General features: G+C 43.8%; 1 protein-coding gene across 1 annotated transcript; it reads right to left on the bottom strand.

Annotated features, from left to right (window-relative positions):
- Positions 1-817: 817 nt before the first annotated feature.
- Positions 818-15,776, bottom strand: PGK1 (phosphoglycerate kinase 1). Its single transcript, XM_054996624.1, has 11 exons — positions 15,644-15,776; positions 11,327-11,377; positions 10,065-10,220; positions 9,597-9,741; positions 7,032-7,135; positions 6,202-6,321; positions 3,338-3,452; positions 2,703-2,882; positions 2,415-2,592; positions 2,089-2,187; positions 818-1,294 (listed from the first exon to the last, which is right to left on the bottom strand). The coding sequence occupies exons 1-11, from the start codon at positions 15,706-15,708 to the stop codon at positions 1,254-1,256; spliced, it is 1,254 nt and encodes a 417-aa protein (XP_054852599.1). The 5' UTR covers positions 15,709-15,776; the 3' UTR covers positions 818-1,253.
- Between the last annotated feature and the right edge of the window lie 2,689 nt (positions 15,777-18,465).

Genomic DNA, 18,465 nt, shown 5'->3' with positions numbered 1-18,465 from the left:
TGCCGGGCTTGGCGACGATCCGGGGAGCGGGAACGCGAAGTGGACGCGGTCTTCTGGGACCCCTTCTCAGGGGGGGTGTCACCCGTCCCACCAGCCGGTGGCGGTCCCTCCGGGGTAACGGGAGCCCCCGAAACCCGCATCGCCCGTCTCCATAGCAGGGTGTTCAGCCTATTAGCCCTCTCAGCCCTGGCCTTAGGGGTGAACCGTTGACAGTGCTCACACTTTCCGACGATGTGTCCCTCGCCGAGACACTCGAGGCAAACGGCGTGACCGTCCGTCCTGGTCATCTTAGTGGAGCAGTTGGAGCAGCGCTTGAACAGCGACTTCTCAGACATCTTCACTAGCAAAAAGTTTCCTCAGAAAAAGTTTCCTCAGAAAAGCGGACAGCTAGGTCTTTACCGGTCGGCGGCAAAGAAGAAACTGAGGGGAAAGGGGGCGACGTCGCCCAATGTCGCTCGGGCGGGAAACGGCCGCGCATGCGCATTGGGAAGGACGTGCGCCCCCTAGTGGACGTTTGCTAGAAAGAAAAATCCGGTCGGCAGGCCTGCGCAGGCGCAGTCCCATGTGCGGCTGCACAGAAGACGGACAGTGAAGTTTGTATTCTTAGTCCTATGATTACATTTTTTTTCTCTTTCAGTACTCTATAATCTGTCTTGAATCTCAGTGAAAAAGGCAGGCTATAAATAAGCTGAATAAATAAACGTCATCACTGATGAAACTAGATTCCTTATTTTTGCTGCAGCAGATTAACATGGCATACCTATCTGGAATTAATGCACACAATATAAAAGATAGAATCAAGCACACCTCCAACCCCTCTTATTTTAGACATTTATTTAGAAGCCAATATTGTAGTAAACATCTGGAACTTCTAATTTCACCTCTTGCATTTGGACTGTGTCAATGTGAGAAACAGCAGTAGCCATGAACACTGGGTTGAAGATGAGCGGAGGAATTTGTTTTCAGAAACTACCATATAACCTTTCTTAAAAGGCAATATATATATATATATATACACACTAACTCACAAGAACTATTTAATGCACTACAGTTGCTCCAAGTGGGGTAACAGTGGGCAAATCAACATTATGTAAACTGCAAATGGAGCCATCTCCATCATTCCATTGACTTCCAATTTACATCTGGGATGTGCCGTGTGCACAGAGACAGAAGCACTGCAGCGACTGCTTTAAGGACTGGATGTGCAGGAACATACTAGGGAGGAGGTTCTTATCCATCGCAGGTTCTAGCTGTTACACATTGCTCAGAGCAGCTACTCCAGGAAGAACTTTACCTGTAGGCAGTTTAAAAACACACACAAGTTATTTTATCATTTATCTCAACATATCTTGCAATATCTCAAACTGTAGCTGCTAGCATTACTGTGTTTACAAATTTATCACAACTGCTCAATTTGTAACCCACTCCCCCACCCGAGATAATTCAAGTCACCAAACTTCAGTAGGCAAAGAGCTTAACCAAACAGCAACAGGGGACAATCAAAACAAGCTAGACTTGAATAAACTTGCTTAATCTAATTGCTAAAGGCACAGTGGGAAAAGTTCCTCAAGCTGAAAGAGAGGATAGTTTACATTTTGGGATGCAGAACACACCACAAACCTCCTTTTAGGAGTTTTCATTCTTTCCTTTGACCATTATTTCCTAGGCAACGGAGACAAAGGGCCCTGTCTAGCTCACAGCTCCTGGAAAGAGCTGTGGCTAGTTCAGTTTAACCTCTTTTTCAGAGAATAGGTTATAGGATGGCAAGATTTACAGGTGGGGAAATAACTAGTTACCCAAGAAAACTAAAAGACATTCCCAGTACAATACAGCCCATGAAAAGCCATTTATAAATCCTAATTGCTTAAAATACAAGTCTTTACAAACACAAAATAGAGTGACTGCCAGAGGAAACTTCAAATATTACAGCACTGCACACTCAATGATACAGTCACCATGTGAAGGCACCGATTCTTGTCTGTTTCCAGCCCCAAGGCACTTGTGCCAGGACTGCTCTAAATATGAACTACCTGTGGGTTATGAAAAAAAAAACATGCAGATCAGGACCTCTCAAGGAAAACAAGTTACCTTCTAGAAGTTCCAGACTGGCACCACCTCCAGTGCTCACATGACTGACTTTATCTTCAGTGTTCCATTTGGCACAGCAGGTAGCAGTGTCTCCCCCACCTGTTCAGCAAAACCAGTTAGATATTGTTGGGAGACTTGTAGTTACATAATTAACAAAAAATTCATTAAAGACCCTACATTGCTCTGTGGAACAGATGAGGAGAAAACCCTAGCTTATTATCAAAAGGAAAGAACTTGCATCTGAAATCTGAAAAAGCCAAGATTTTTTCAGCTGACCAATAAGCTATTCAACTCAAAGGGACAGAAAGCAGCACATCAGTTCTTACCAATGATGGTGATACAGCCTTTTCCTGTAACTTCAACAACCTTATCCATCAAGGCTTTGGTTCCTTTGGCAAACTTGTCCCACTCAAACACACCAACAGGACCATTCCACACAATCTGCTTGGCTCTGCCCACAGCTTCAACAAACTTCTTGATGCTCTCAGGACCACAATCCAAGCCCTAACAACAGAAAAGGGGGAAATATGCCGTGTAGCCATTTCACTTAGACACTGAGAGAGGAAAGCCCCATGAAGCTTCCCTTCCAGACGGTGCTTCCCCCTCTGTAATACCATCCATCCAGCAGGAATCCCAGAGGACACTGTGGCTTCTCCAGTACTGGCATTCTCATCAAATTTATCTGCAGTGACGAAATCCACAGGCAAAGTGATTCGCACTTTATTTTTCTCTGCTTTGGACATCAAGTCCTTGACTATTTTTGACCCTTCTTCGTCAAACAGAGAATTGCCAATCTGAAAGCAAAAGAGAATACATTATTGCAGCTACTGGATATTTCCTTATTCAGATTACTAAGTAAGCCAAAGCTTCAAGAGAAAGACATGTATTAGATATATTCCCTTCCCTTTTAAATGAATGGTGATTTCTTGTGAGCAGATGACAAGTGTAAGACTACAGAAATCTACTGTCAGCTTGATTTCAAAACAGTCTGGTCAGAGCCAAACAGTAGGGAATTACAGATTACTTCAAACACAAAAAGATTTCATTAGTCATGAACATGCCACAATTTCAATGATTCCTAAACTTGCATCCCAACCTTTTCAGGTAGGAAACTTGCTTTATTAGAATCCATATATACTTATAGCCCACACTGAAATGTATCAACATTAAGAGGACAGACAGTGTATAAAGGAAATCTTTTGTGTCCATCTAACCTTTACCCAAAGAGTGGACATTGCAGGCTGCCTACCTCCATGTTGTTGAGCACTTTGAGGAAGGTGAAAGCCATTCCGCCTCCAATAATCATCTCGTTTACCTGATCCAGCATGTTATTGATCAGCTGAATCTTATCCTGAACTTTAGCTCTGATGGGGGGATGGAAAAGCAAGAGATAACCATATCACTGTTTAAACAGACAGAGAACTAAAGATGGTTGTAAGATAAAATGCAGGCCTGCCAAGTAGAATGGTATTTCCCCTTATAATTTCTACAGGCTTATAAAGGGAGAGCACATACTATGAAGACACATCTTGATAATGTACCAATCTTTACTAAAAGCAGAATGTGAGACAGAATTGTAGAGTTGTCTAATAAAATGATCTTCTCTCCCTTGTCAAAAAACTAGATTCTCTTTTGCTTTGAGGCACATGTAGGCATTTATATATTAAATTTTACTTCATTTGGTGCTTGATGTATAATTGTTATGGCCATTTCCCCTTTTGCTTTCGTGATAAACTTCTAGGTTTTGCAATGAATCAAATACTTGTGATTTCATATATGGGTAAGTTTTGCTTTAGGATGCTTTAGAATGGCAAGGAGAACCAAATACTTGAAATGGCAGCTATAGAGCCCTAACGGAAATTTTTTTTACAATGAAATCCTATGCAGAGTTACTCCAGTCTAAGTTCACTTACTTCAATGGGCTTAGACTGGAGTAACTCTGCATAGGACTGTACTATTAGTGATGTAAGGAGCACTAAAGCATTACCTGTGCAGCAACTACAATTACAGCGCGCTGTGAACTAAAACCAGAAGCCGACATCCTATCCATTTAACTTGTCCAACATTAATATGACTCCAACCTTTTTTTTTTTATTGGTATGAAGTGATTTACTATCTCAAAAAAGGAAGCAGGCAGGCAGAACACTCAGACCGATTCCAGGCTCCAAATGCATTCAGTGTCTCATGCTGCCCCCTAATGCCCAGAAGTCCGAAACAGACAAGCTGTTCCAGTATTTCAACGCTCACATTGGTTGCAAAGTTGCCCCCTAATACAAACAGCGGGTCGGCCAAATGAACAACTTCAGTTCATGCAAACAATTAATTCACTCTGTTCACCACAAGCCAGAGAGATTAATGGCTTGTGTAAATTGGTGCTAAGATTGTCATTAGCATGGGATCCTGTTTGCCAGGAAGCAGCAGGCTACAAATACATGCTCATAGATAATTTCTAAAAAAAAAAAAAATGTTTTCATAGGCAAGCTGGCCTTGCTATCAGTACTTTAGTTCCTTTGCTTTTTTTCTTAATTACAAAATGTTAGTCTTTACATACAGGGAAGACACGTCATGAGTCACAACAGGGAACATTTTTGGGCCATTTCTCCCCTCTGTTTTCCTTGAAGGCAGAAGCTCAGAAGGCCTGCTTCTGTAGAACAAGCAGGGAGGCCTGAAATTTCTAAGAATACTCTATTTCATGCAAGGCAAAAAAAAGCGTAATGCACAGGAATAATCTACAGCAGTGCCACTGGGGAAAAAAACCTAACTTTCCTCTGACAGCAGCAGTGAAGCAGTAACTCAAAAAGAGAAAATTACTTTACAAAGACCCAAGGCCACTCGTTCCCACCATACATGACTACATAATTTCCTTGTAGAGAGGCATCTTACTTAACACCAGGCTTTGATAAAAAGCATCTGCCATCAAAGAAATTCGGCTATATGCTTCTCAGTAATTTGACTGAAACCATATGGAGGGCCACTCTACCTGTGTCAATGGCTAAATACAAGAAGCGATGCTCAACAAGATTAAAAAATTCTATTGTGCAACAATGCTTGAAAGCAGGGAACACTGCATGAGGACTGGGATATTCTGGTGACCAGAACTGTCACAGATCGCTGGGCTGATTCTAGCATAGTCTTTTCAACAATGTAAGCAGAGCTTTCTAACATTCTGTTTTAATAGAATGCTGCGGGGAAAGCACTGCTATTGTTTGGAGAGGGGAATCCAGATGGATCCAGCAAGTTGTTTGTAGGAACATAGTTCTTTCCTCTACATAGAGCCATTATCTCAATATTACAGATGGTTACTAAACTTAAAGCTTGCCTAAAGTCACCTAGTATGCTCACTGACTGAGAAGATATTTGAACTGGGAAGTTTCCTGCCCACACTATGTTACTTGCAGCCACTGTACTATGCATGTTTTCATAATTTGTGGCAGAACAGCCACAAGTCTGATCAATACTGGATTAAAGCTCCAGTACTAACAGCATAACCAAGCCAGTAAAGATCCCAACAATGGAACTGCAGCAAACAGAAAAGACACGGCTTTAAAACAGGAGGGAGCAATGACAAGTTTATACTTCTGCAATAAAAGCCTTTCTGGATGCATGGAACTAGTCACATACTTTTCCAGGCCACAACCATTTAACGCATTAGGCTGTGCAGCAATACCAGTAGCTGTGCAATGTGCCTAGAAAGCAATTCTGCTTAATACTTATAAAAGCAGGCCCTTCCTCCAACAGATTAGTACCGGACAAGGCTGCATCTGCTCTTTGGAAAAAACTATCTCCCAGGAAAGCTGCAGGAGTTGACGTGTATCCAGCCACATTAGGTAAGGTGCATAACAGCAGACAGTGTTAGTTTACAGACAACTGCTGAGGAGAGATTATATTTGTACTCTGTTGAAAATGACTATTCAGATAGATCTGGCCTGTACGCATTAACAAAGCTTGGGAGAGCTTTAAAAAAATAAAATGGAGATTTAGAAAGGAGTATTTGTGCACAGAGAGAGGAAGCTCAACAATTCCTACCACAGGCTAATTAGTTATTTAAACAAGTAAACAGTTCAAATAATTTGAGAAAAGATGCAGCGAAAGAGAAAACAACAAGATTCCTACCCTCCAAGGATTGCCAAAAAGGGGCGTTCTGGACTCTCAAGAGCTTTAGCAAAGTAATCCAGCTCTTTCTTCATCAGAAAACCGGCAGCTTTCTGAGGTAGATTGACACCTACCATGGAACTGTTGCATTGAAGGAAGAAAAAAATTAGCAACGACAACAATGATTGTAAATCCCCATGGCTGCTCATTTGAATCTACCAGGCATCAATTGCCACAAACCCTTTGAAGCTCACAACGGCATAATCAGCACTTGTTTCCAGAGAGCTTTCCTTCATTAAGATATTGTTTTTGTGGCGTATCAATTCAAAGGCATCCCCACAACATGAAAGATGATTTAAAACATGAAAGATATGAGTACTTTTATTTCCTACGAAACAGACAAGGCTAGAATATTAGCAAGCATCTTAGCTTGAAGATTTAATTCTTTGGGAAGGTGTATGCATACGCTGAAAGATGGAGTGGTTGTGTTCTGAGTCAGAGCATTAGCTCATCTTTCTTCTTACTATGTGTTCTTACAGACAAAGGCTCCCTCAGGTCTCAGGCATAGAAAAGTCTTTCCCATTACTTGCTACTCAAGATGACATGGATTGTGACTGACCACCAGGATTCCCTTTCTAAGGCTCAGAAGTGCTCCAAGAAGACAATCACAGTAACTTATTACAAATTCTGACGCAGGTCTTTTTGCATTTCCCAGGGCAGTGATCTCCCATTTCCCTTTGGAGGACACTCTCCTGGCATAAGGCACAAAGGTTGTCTTGTTGTATATATCAAGATTACTCATAGGCACAAAGAAGTCTTGCCATGACAACGTAAGGATAGCTGCTACACACCTGTGAGCTCTGTGTGCAGTTCCAAAAGCATCATTGACATAAACATCTCCTAGTTTTGAAAGCGAGGCCCTGAAAGTATCCACTTTTGCAGGATCAGCCTTGATCTGGACAGCAAGGAAGAAATAAGATAACAAGTTGGTCACAGCCACTTCATTATATCAAGAGGCATTAAAGTCACGAAATCAGCTTGTGTGTAAACTAAACTGTTCAGAATAAGAAACATTTCTACCCACCAAAACACTCCACTTGATACCCCAGGAATAAGAAAGCCTCTACTCAAACCTTCCAACTCGTGTTCTACTTGATCTGAACAACAGTATCAAGGAACGGAAACTGAATCTGATGTGCAGGAAAGTGAGGAAAAAGCAGCTGGTTTTTAGGCTGTAATACTGTCTAAATAGTCTCAGCCTTAACTTCTACAGGGATTACTGTGGAAGGCATGCCTTATGTTTGTACAGCGTAGGGAACATTTTACATCTCTATACAAATGTTCAGTGAAGTCATTCAATGATCTGTCCACTTTGTAAAGCAGCAGTAACTCTGTTTTCTACGGTAGGTAGAGCCAATGTAGTATACTAGTTAATGTTGGACTAAGATCTGAGAGATCCAATTTCAAACCCCTACTGTGCCACAGAAGCTTGTTGGGTAATCTTGGACCAGTCGCACATACTAGGTCTAGACTCTGGCAATGGGTTGTTTGGCACATCTGAATGCACCCCCTCCCCAAATGCCCTCCTACAGAGACTTTGGCAGAATTCTGTCTTGTGCTCCCCCTGTTATACCAATCTCCAACATTACTTAACTCTTAAAATTTGGGGCTACAGGAGGTGAAGACCAAGAATAGGGACTTGCAATAAGGGGAGAGCTCTGCCAAGAGAATGTTTCTGACAGTTTCTTTTCATAAATGTCTAATGTAACTGGAACATATATAAGCATATATGCTGAAAAAACTTAGGAGAACATCCCTCCATTTTTCCTGGGCCTCTCTACTCAAGCTATATGAGTTGCATCCTTAATTGCCAGTTTTCAACTTCCTATGTATTATGCTATGAACAATAATTCTTCCTCCCCTCCCAAAGGCAGTTCCAGAATTGCAAAAGTGCGCGCCCCAACCAACAGGCAGGAAAAAAGGTAAGCGAACATTAAATAGACAAATATGAGTTACACACATATGCTGGCTTCTTTTCAACTGGGATAATTAGTAATGCATTATGGCAAAAGGTTAACACTGGAACTTGTGAATTCAAACACTCCTCCTTCAGAAGTTCATTTACATGGTTTGCTGTATTTTTATAGCACTGTGTGGTGTTCTGTGTCAGCCTGTGAAAGGGCATCATACTGTATATCAACGTTTCACTGTGGCTGTATTTAAGGGAGCCAAAGTCTCAGGCTTAATGGGGTCACAGATGCTAAGAAAAGAAACCAGCAGGGGCCAAGTGCTGTTGCTGACCTTCAAGGAAATGTCAGAGGTAAAAGATGGTATGGACACCATATGATTGCCTCAAGTGCAAATGACTTGTGTGTATAAAGTTTTAGAAATCAGTGCAGAATGTGAACATCCCACCAGCATACACTACATTAAGCCAATCATAACAAACGTCCCAAAGGAAAAAACTTCTCTCCCCAAGTAAGTTTTCTACTGGAATGTTGTAGACAGCAGTGAATTTCCACTGAGAAACCTCATTCTTCCCCCCTTCTCTGCACTGCTCCAAACTCCCTTCTGTGAGAGGACACACCATGGTGTACCTTGACCCGAGTTTACCTGCAATATCTAGATTGTGTTAAATTCATGCAAAATATCGGCACATAAAGCTCCCAAGCAACACCGCTGCAAGTGTTGCAATGACTTGCCATTAATTTTAAGGCAGGGGTTCAAACAGCCATTGGAGATCCAATCAGCTGCACGGATTAGAATAGTGTTTTGGCAGCAATTACCACGACTGTGTTGGTTTTATTCTCTTTCACGCCTTTCTTCGGGTGTATCTTTTAAATTATCCCCTTTCTACCCTGCACTTGGGCTTCCTATGTGTGGCATGTGCCTTTTATGGCAGCCATTTTGTGGTTGCACCCATCACCCTGTGTCAGAATACCAAAGGTGTCCACAGGCTCTGAAAGGAGGGTGTGTAAAGCGCAGCAGCTGATAGAAGAATGGTGGAACTAGAAAAACACTGCTTTCCCCGAAACTGGGAAGTAAAATTGATTTTCTACTTCAAGCAAATAAGCAATTACTGCATTCATTTATTTCTTCCTCTCAGCTGAACTGAAGCACATTCAGCTCCAAAGAGTTAATGTTATCACTCTACCTTATATAGGTCACATGGCAGTTCACCCAATAGCTGTGGTTGCTTGTCCTGAGACAGTGACTATCTGCAAGAGTGATTTAGTACTGTGCTACATTTGACAACATGGGCTGTTCTTAACATCCTTTACAAAACCACTCTAATAAATATAGATTTCTAGTAGTATTAGAAACTATGAACCATTGGTAACTTGCTTCTTGCTATACAAGCATACTTTGCAGAAATGCAACAAAGAAAATGTAACACAAGGCAAAAAATACCTCACCTTATTCCCTGAAGCATCCTTCCCTTTTCCTTCCTCTTCTACATGAAACCTGAGGTTCTCCAGGAGAATAACTGAACCAGCTGGAGGATTAGCACAAGCCTTTTCCACCTCTGGACCTACGCAGTCTTTTAGAAACAAGATGTCCCTGGAGACACAATCCAAGATATTTTCAGGTAGGTAGCTGTGTTGGTCTGCAGTAGGACAGCAGGATTTTAGTCCAGCAGCACCTTAGAGACCAACAAGAATTCCAGAGTATAAGCTTTTGAGAATCAGAGCCCCCTTCCTGTATCTGAAGAAGTGAGCTTTGACTCTTGGTAGCCTGAAAAATCTTGAGACTCTCTAGGGTGCTGCTGGATTCAAAACCTTCAATCCAAGTTCTAAAGCTTCCATATGTCAATGTTAAGGGCACGTCAGCGCACACTAATTTGCAGTAAACATTGCCCAACACCAACAACCGCAATGCCATACCTGCCTAGTAATGTTTTGAGTTCTGCTACCACTGGCTCCAGAGAGAACTTGTCAGGCATAGGAACTCCATCAGGTCGCCCAAGGTGACTCATTAGTACCACAGACTTGGCTCCATGGTCCAAACAGTGCTTGATGGTTGGAATAGCTGCCTTGATTCTGCAACATAAGCAAAGGCACATGCTGGAAACCTGGGGTGGAGGGAGTTACGGCCATGTACAGCAAGTTCTCACATCAGTTCCAGCTAACATTAAAATATTTATAATATTTAAACTGTATTTATAAGTAGAATAAAAACAGACATATAGACAATCAACACGCACACATACACCCAGGGAGGAGGTGGGCCAGTAAGATTTTACTGGGGGTATGCCAACAAAACAAAAAAACGTCACCTGTTGGCTGAAGAGAATAAGAGAGGGAGACACGCAAATCCCCCTGGGGAGGAATCCCAAAGTTTCAGTGCCATGACTGAGAAGACCCTCTCTCAGGTTGCCAGCTGTCTAGTCTCAGATAGCAAGGGCATCCGAAGCAAGGACTCCGAATGTTATGCCCACACTGACTACAAAGTTAGTTATTAAATTAAGAGATTATGAATCCCAATCATAACATCTTCATTCTCACTTTAATAATAATATAATAATAATGTTCGATTTATATACCGCCCTTCAGGACAACTTAATGCCTACTCAGAGCGGTTCACAAAGCATGCCATTATTATCCCCACAACAATAATCACCCTGCGAGGTGAGTAGGGCTGAGAGAGCTCCAGAGAACTGTGACTAGCCCAAGGTCACCCAGCTGGCTTCAAGTGGAGGAGTGGGGAATCAAACCCAGCCCTCCAGATTAGAGTCCTGCCACTCTTAACCACTACACCAAACTGGTCAAAGGCAGGAGGAGTGAGATAAAAATCTACTAGGCAGACAGTTCACTTAACTTTCTCTAAAATACGGTTATGCTACGAAAGTCACTCTGCAGTAGTAGGATGGCTATCACAGTTACAGCTAAACTATCATTAGCAGGAAACATGGCAAGAAGACATAGAAAGCGGTGTTATAGCAACCCTGACTGGAAGTAAGCTTTAAATCAATTTGACATGACACCTCGAAAGCATAATCTAGCCATAGTATTTCAGATTTTTGCTGGAGATTTAAGAGTCAGTTCAAATACTTTACAAAACCAAAATTTTCTTCTACTAAATTTAAACCCACTGGTGAAAATGCGATAATCTGAACTCCAGCTCAGAGTTTAACAACAGTTCTTACCTTTGGTTGTTGGTTATTTGGTTGTTCTTCATTGGGACATTGAAATCAACCCTACCAAAAAAAAAATTATTTTAGTACACAAGCAACTAAAAAAATACCCCTTTTCTGCCCACTCTGTTGGGAACTACTATTAAAAACTTGTAGTAAGATTTTCAGTTTCTTCACTTTTATGGGTATGAGAGGGGGAGCCAAGAAGAAAATGTTGTGTGTTGCATGATTATCACGCCACCGTCATCCACTGCTGGGGTGGTACAGCCCTCAGAAGGCTTCTTCTGCTGCAGGAAGGCCTGCCCAGCAAGGCTCCATCCCTCCAGTTAGGGACCAATGAAACCCAATTACACTGGATCCAATAGTTGTACCCATTGGTAAAGATCATCCAATTATCACTTTCAGAACCTACTTGGAGGAAAGGTTCATGAGCAAGACTAAGGAAGATTTCATGCTGTAGGCTGCCAGAACCCTACTGAGGGGGGAAACCCTAGAAGGAAAAGGGACCAAGACAAGACTAAGGACAAGAAAGCATGTGCCCAGTTCAGACAGAAAGGCAAATACCGAGCGCAAACTGTTTCAAAACGTCTTCCCAAATGAAGAACAGGATAATCTGAGTGAAAAGACTCAACTTTTACAATCAAGGTAACTGCAAATTAATAAAATACAGTTGTGTTTTGGATACCACTATTTTAAAGCTTTGCCTCCCCACCCCCCTACAAGTTGCTTAAGATACTCTCTCTCTCCACCACCCAATTGAAGGAGGTGCAAGCATGCACTGAACTTACGCACACAATATTCAGGGTTAGCTCTTTGCCCAAGCTACCCAACTGGGATGTTGTGGAGATTAATGATTTAATTTTTGCTCTCTGCTTTCCCATATATTGCATTTTAACAAACCAAATATATTTTATACATTTTTTAAAAAAATCTTAAATTTCCCTGTCCTGGAAGCTTATGATCAACTTGTTAAACATAACCATGTTGACCTAGCCATGGGCCTGCCTTTTGCTAGAGGGCCCCCCCCCCATCAATAAGCACTTCTGAGCAAGCCCTTAACAGACACACAACTTTTGGGTTTTACTGTATCAACTATTTGCAAAGTAGAATTTGCCGGTCTCTAGCAGTACCCTGTGAAGAATATATTCCATATAACAGCAATGGGAGCTTTCCCAGACTCTCATCTTGTATGGTTATGGAAGGAAATTACTCAGCAGTCTATTAACATACTACAGCATGCCAGATTCATGGGAGAGGAGTTCCAGAAGCTACTCTTGCAAGCCATGCCTTGTGGGTGTAACTGAAGGAGATGGGGTCTTGTAATGTGTAGCACAGGAAAATGCACAATGGCGGAATGGAGACAAAGATTTGAGTCCAGTAGACCTTAAAGACCAACTAGATTTCCAGGGTATGAGCTTTCGAGAGTCAGAGCTCCCTTAGTCAAACTGCAAAACTTAGAGAGACAAGTTAAGTTTAAGCAATTTTAATTACAGAAACAGAAATTCAGAAACCACATGCAAAATTTTTGCAGTTGGAATGGAAAGAAATCAGTCATTCTCTCTCTGCTGTGAGCATATAATTATAATGCAAGGTTTATTCACGTAGGGCCTTATTTTGTTTAGGGCAGTTATTACTTTTGTATTTAGCAGAAATTATAAACCAGATGGTAATTTTCGCTTTAAAAATCTGGCACCGTAACAATGAAGGAGTTCAGACAAAGAGATTATGAAGCCTAGGGTTTCATTAACAGCTGTGAAGCTACCTAAGCAATAAAAGCAGGATATGAGTTGAAAAATAAAAATAGGAATGCCCATGAAGTTGCCAGCAGTTAGGAATGCTACAGTGTTCTACAATGAGGCCTGCAAAGCTTCAAGTCAAATGATGTTAAGTGTGTACAGTCATATTGGCTTTAAGCAGGGCATTCAACATACAAGTGTTCCGCTCTATGTAAGATCAGGAGAGATCAACTGAGATGGAAATGAATAACAAAAATCAATGCTTTTGAAGTAAAAAAGAAAAGTGTTTTTATGGTGGTAGGAAGCTTTTGCAACATGACAAAGAAATGGAGAGGGATTTATAGCTAACAAGACAGAAATTTCATTGTAAAAAAATAAAGTCAGGTGAACTGTTTTCATGCACAAGGAGATATTTTAGTAATAAAACATACTTGTTAATGTTCAGTGACCCTGAGAAAATCTTTTGTATTCACAAAAAAGTCTAAAGCAATGTTTATATACATAAAGAACCAAAACTTCATCCATACACTATATGGCATTTTATATATCACTAGAGTTAAATCACAATTTTACTAGGTTTAATAGTTTTCTCAAGCCTAGAAATGAAAGTATGCAATTAGATTGGTCAGTCAGTCCTTCTAACTTCTGAAGTTGATTAAGCACCACTACAATACTTTTTAATTTATGGTAACAAGCCTCTCTTTCTACTCCCTCTTGTGCATGTATTTTAGACTCTGGCAGCAACTTAACCCAACATCTCTACCAGGGCTAGAGAAGGTCTACACTGACACCCTTTCCTGTCAATCAAATACTGGTAAAAAGGCAAGTCCTTTTTATTCACAGTAGCGTGAGAAAAAAAAAACGTATCTCATTAAATGAGTTAAAACAATTGTCACAGGGAACTCTGGGTTAATTAAAATGTAGTTTAAAAGACACTTGCCAACCTCAAATTTCAATTATATTACAGTATACATATTATTTACATTTTGCTTTCTCCCAGTGGGGACACAAAGCATCTTACAACATACTTCTCCCCTCCTCTGTTTTATCTTCACAGCAACCCTGTGAGGTAGGCAAAGCTGAGACAGAGACTGGCTCATGGTAGTACAGAGATTTGAACCTGGGTCTCCTAAAGGATAGCCCATGTAAACTCAGTCATGTTGGAAGCTAAGCAAGGTTGGCCTTGGTTAGTAATTGGATGGGAGATCTCCAAAGACAACCAGAGTCGCAGAGGCAGCCAATGGCAAACCACCGCTGTTAGTTTCTTGTCTTGAAGACCCCAATAGGGGTTGCCACAAGTCAGCTATGACTTGATGGTACTTTCCACCACTTCCCAGAGGCTAGTCTGATACTTCAAGTCATGAGTCACCAACATTTTTGAGCTTGTGGGAACTTTGGAATTCTGACACTGGGTGGTGGGCACCATCACAAAATGGCTGCCACAGGATGTGGCGTCAACCACAAAATGGCTGCCATGGGAGGCCAACCACACACCTAGAGGAAGTCCGGGTGCAGAGGAAAAGAGGGGGGATTTTTAAAAATACACTGGGGAAGAAGAAGGACAGAATAAAATTAATACTGTGGTAGCAGCTACTGCTGAAGTAACTTTATTTTACTCTGCACAGCCAATTAAATCTCCAATAGCCAGTCCGAAGTGGACCCCCCCCTTTCTGAAAACACTTGGTGGGCACCGCGTCTGGGACCTCCGTTTTAAACATCACACCACCCTGACTCTCCATGCAATGAAGACATCCCAGGGGCTATGAGAAGGGAAAATTTAAGGCCTCATCTGGAGCTGAACTGATCCTGGTAGGCCCTTCCTCTCTTGCGCCAGAACCAGAGCTGAGGCGGCTCCCGGCCCCTACTACTTATTGCGGGGTTAAATCCGCAACACGAGCCAGCAGGCCCCCGAATAAGGGCGTGTGGCAACACACGGAACACCTCCCCGAAGCCATTCCTGCCTGTATCAGCCACTCTGGTTTTGAGGTGGGGGGGCCGAGCACTGGCAGGACCGCCCCCCCCCACCGCTGCTGCCGCATCACAGGCCATGGATTTGGAGTCTGGATCATGTCCGCGGTTTATAATTAACTAAGGAACTGGCATGTTTGCCCTGCCTTCAGGTTCGGGTTCCTGTTATCCCAGCCTAAAGGAGAAGCGCCGCAGACACCCCACAGCGCTGTTCCTCCGCGACTGGCCAAGCACCACCAGAGGGCCGGAAGACCTCCTTACTGCGGCCCTAAAGTGAAGCCGTCCTCAGTCACATCAGGCCAGGAAGGCGGGCGTGAGCGCTATTCTCATCAGACGTGCTAAACTCCCGCCATCTGCAGGCCTCCCCGCAGCGCCCGGCCCGCTCGCTCTACCCGGACCAACTTCCGAGGCCTTCCGCCCGTTCAGAAGCGACGGAGCCCGGCGCCCAGCAACGAGCGGGCCCGGTTCTCGAGCCTCCCAAGGCGCGCTTCCCTCTGAACACGTGTCTGCCTCGCTACGCCCCGTGTGAGGGCAGGGGACCCGCAGGAAGCCGGGAACGTGTGAACGGCGCACGGCTGGTTCCCGCGCTCCGGGGCGGGGCGGGGCGGGGCGGGCCCGCACTCACCTCATGACCACCCGCTTGCCCTTCACGTCCACCTTGTCGAGGGTGAGCTTGTTGGAGAGAGACATCGTGGCGGGATCCCTGGAGGCAGCGCGGGCGGGCGAGCGGCGGCAGCTGAAGCGGAAGAGGGCGCGCGCCGAGGGTCACCTTCGCCGCCCGCCTCCCGCCGCGCTCTCATTGGCCGGCCTGCGGGGAGGACCGCCTCCGGTTGCCGGCAGAGGCCTGTCAATCTCGAAGGGGCGGGGTGGGGCGGGGCCTCGCCTCGGGGGTGGTCACGTCGCGCACGGAGCCGGCGCCGCTTCGGCCTTCGCCCACTCGGAGCGTTGGGGGGAGGCGGCTGTTGGTGCTCGCCGGAGCCGCGTCAAAGACGTCGCGCCGACTCTTGTTTCCCCCCCCTTTTGCCTGGAAACCGTCGGGCTGAGGCATTTGGGGGCTGCCCGAGGGAAATGATCGGTTCTTTTCTGGGGGCTTCCGCTTTTATTTTGAAAAACGGCTGATTCCCTCGGGAGGGATTGGGGTGCGCCGCCTTATCTGTTGGGGGTTCCGCGCCCTTCCCTCGCAGAGCGTTCTTAGGCCGCCTTGGTTGAGGCCGCGAGTCTGGCTTTAAATCCCGAAAAGCTCGATCCTGAGGCGTGGGGGGATGGTTTTGAGCAGGCGCAGAGAACTGTTAGCCTGTCTCCTGGAGATCAGTTATAATTCCAGAAGATCTCCAGCCACCTCCTGGAGGCTGGTAACCTTAACAGCAGAGCTGAATAAAACAACTCCGTTTCCCACAGCACAATTTCTTTTTTGTACTTATTCCATCTTGGGTGTAGCACTTTTCTTGGCATTTGTGGGATGTGACTAAAGTATGATAGTCACAGTTAAATCACTCCTAAAGAGAATTCAGGTTTGATTTGATCTTCAACCCTCTCGTCATTTTGGCTGTCCTGTCTAAAACTCCTCCAATGTATTTCAAAGAAATCTGTTTATTTCAGCTTTCTTTGTTGTCCAGCTTTCACATCCATACATAATAATGGGGAACAACCACAGTATGAATTATCTTGATCTTGGTCTCCAGCAATATTTCCTTACACTTAATGATATTTTCTAGTTCTTTCATGGATGTCCTTCCAAATCTCAGTCTCCTTCTGGCTGGCTGAGCTAAGGAATAGAAAATCTTAGTTGTAGAGATCTCTTAGTGTCAATGTGTGGAGAAGATGTTAGCCAGTAATTTATATCTACTCAGGAAGGTGGGTTTGGGATGACAGAGATCTCTGTCTTTTGGTGCCACGCCTCTGAAGATGCCAGTCACAGCTGCTGGCGAAACATCAGGAACTACAATGCCAAGACCACGGCCATACAGCCCAGAAGATCTACAACAACTAACGTTCTCCGGCTGTGAAAGCCTTCAACAATATATCAAATAGAAAACCTTTTTAACAATCTCGTTTTTTTCATTGTCAACCTTAAGCTTGTAATTTTTCAGTCTTCTTGGCGTGCAGCTGTAATCCTGCTTTGGCACTTTATCCTTTAACCTTCATCTGTTGTCTTTTTAAGGCTTCACTGTTTCCTGTCAGTAATGTGGTAGTATCAGAGCCAAAACACACGTTAAGAAATACCCAGGTTTAGCACGTGTTCTCTTACCTCAAGGTTTGCTGGGATCTGTAGGCGTCCTGGAAGCTTAAAGATCTGTAGGCGTCCTGGAAGCTTAAAGTCCTGGAAGCTTAAAGGATCTGTAGGAGTCCTGGAAGCTTAAAGGCGTCCTGGAAGCTTAAAGCTTAAAATACAGGCGCTTGTATTTCCCTTTCCCTTCCTGCTGCTCTGTAAATGCTAAACTTTAAGCTTCCAGGACTCCTACAGATCCCGGCAAACCTTGAGGTAAGAGAACACGTGCTGAACCCAGGTATTTCTTAACGTGTGTTTTGGCTCTCAGTGTAGCAGCTTCAAGAGTCATGCAGGAATGAGAACAAGGATTCAGGAAGGAAAGTGTGCTTTATTAGCCGGCTAAGGCTCAGCGTGACTTCTGCCACTCAAAACAAACTCAGCCCCCTAACACAGACAGCAACTTGCGTAAATACATTCTTGTCAGGCAGAATACATAACTAAATCACATGCCATAGTTACAGACTTGTCATTGGTAAACTAACATCATGCTACATAACTTTGATACATGTATGAGCCTCAAACTGGCTCCCTCTGGTAATTTTCCACTCTCTTTAGGCTGCGGCCTGCTTCATTTCCCCCCTTTCGGCCCCTGCAGCAGAGCGGAAGTGGGCCGAATTACAAACATAGAGCCGCAGCTACTTCTCTGGTTCTGGTCTATAAGTTTTCCTCCCACTGCCCCTCCTCCGGGGTAGGCCACATTTTGTTTAGGTTTTTTATTAAGCGAACCCGTTCCAAGGACAGTGAGGTGAATGTCATTAAGTGTGCACTAGGGGTAAATTCCCTTGTGGGCGGAGTTGGCACTGGGGTCGCCAACATTGTCATATTCGAAACAGTAGTCTGTATAAGGCGTATAATGCAGGGAATACAACGGGAGTATGATAACTCCAAGTAAAGCACATCCCACAAGGAGCAGAAGTTGTCTCCACCAACCACCTCCATCCGGCATCCCAGGCTGATTTCCACGTTTATATAGGTACATGGGATATCTTACGGATGTTAGAAGCTATATCTGTGACCGCTTGCCCATTGTCATCAATACGAAGGCAGCAATCAGTTAAATTTCCCACATACACCTCCTTCCTCTGCCAGCAAGTAGTCTAAAGCCAATCTATTTTGATAGATAGCAGCTCTCATTTGAGTCTGCTGCCGGGCCAGAAGCTCTAGGGCTGAAGCAGTCT

This window comes from Eublepharis macularius, chromosome 13 (genome assembly GCF_028583425.1).
Source record: "Eublepharis macularius isolate TG4126 chromosome 13, MPM_Emac_v1.0, whole genome shotgun sequence".
Lineage (NCBI taxonomy): Eukaryota > Metazoa > Chordata > Lepidosauria > Squamata > Eublepharidae > Eublepharis > Eublepharis macularius.
Note: the sequence above shows the minus strand (reverse complement) of the source record. Positions and strands in the feature narration are given on the sequence as shown.

What these genes read in the sequence shown, in the direction of transcription:
- PGK1 (XM_054996624.1), bottom strand. Translation starts at nt 15,708, where the DNA reads ATGTCTCTCTCCAACAAGCTCACCCTCGACAAGGTGGACGTGAAGGGC. An exon ending in TTTTTGGCAATCCTTGGAGG is followed by an intron (nt 3,453 to 6,201) that starts GTAGGAATCTTG and finishes TCCCCCCATCAG; the next exon opens with AGCTAAAGTTCAGGATAAGA. An exon ending in AAGTGCTCAACAACATGGAG is followed by an intron (nt 2,883 to 3,337) that starts GTAGGCAGCCTG and finishes TTTTGCTTTCAG; the next exon opens with ATTGGCAATTCTCTGTTTGA.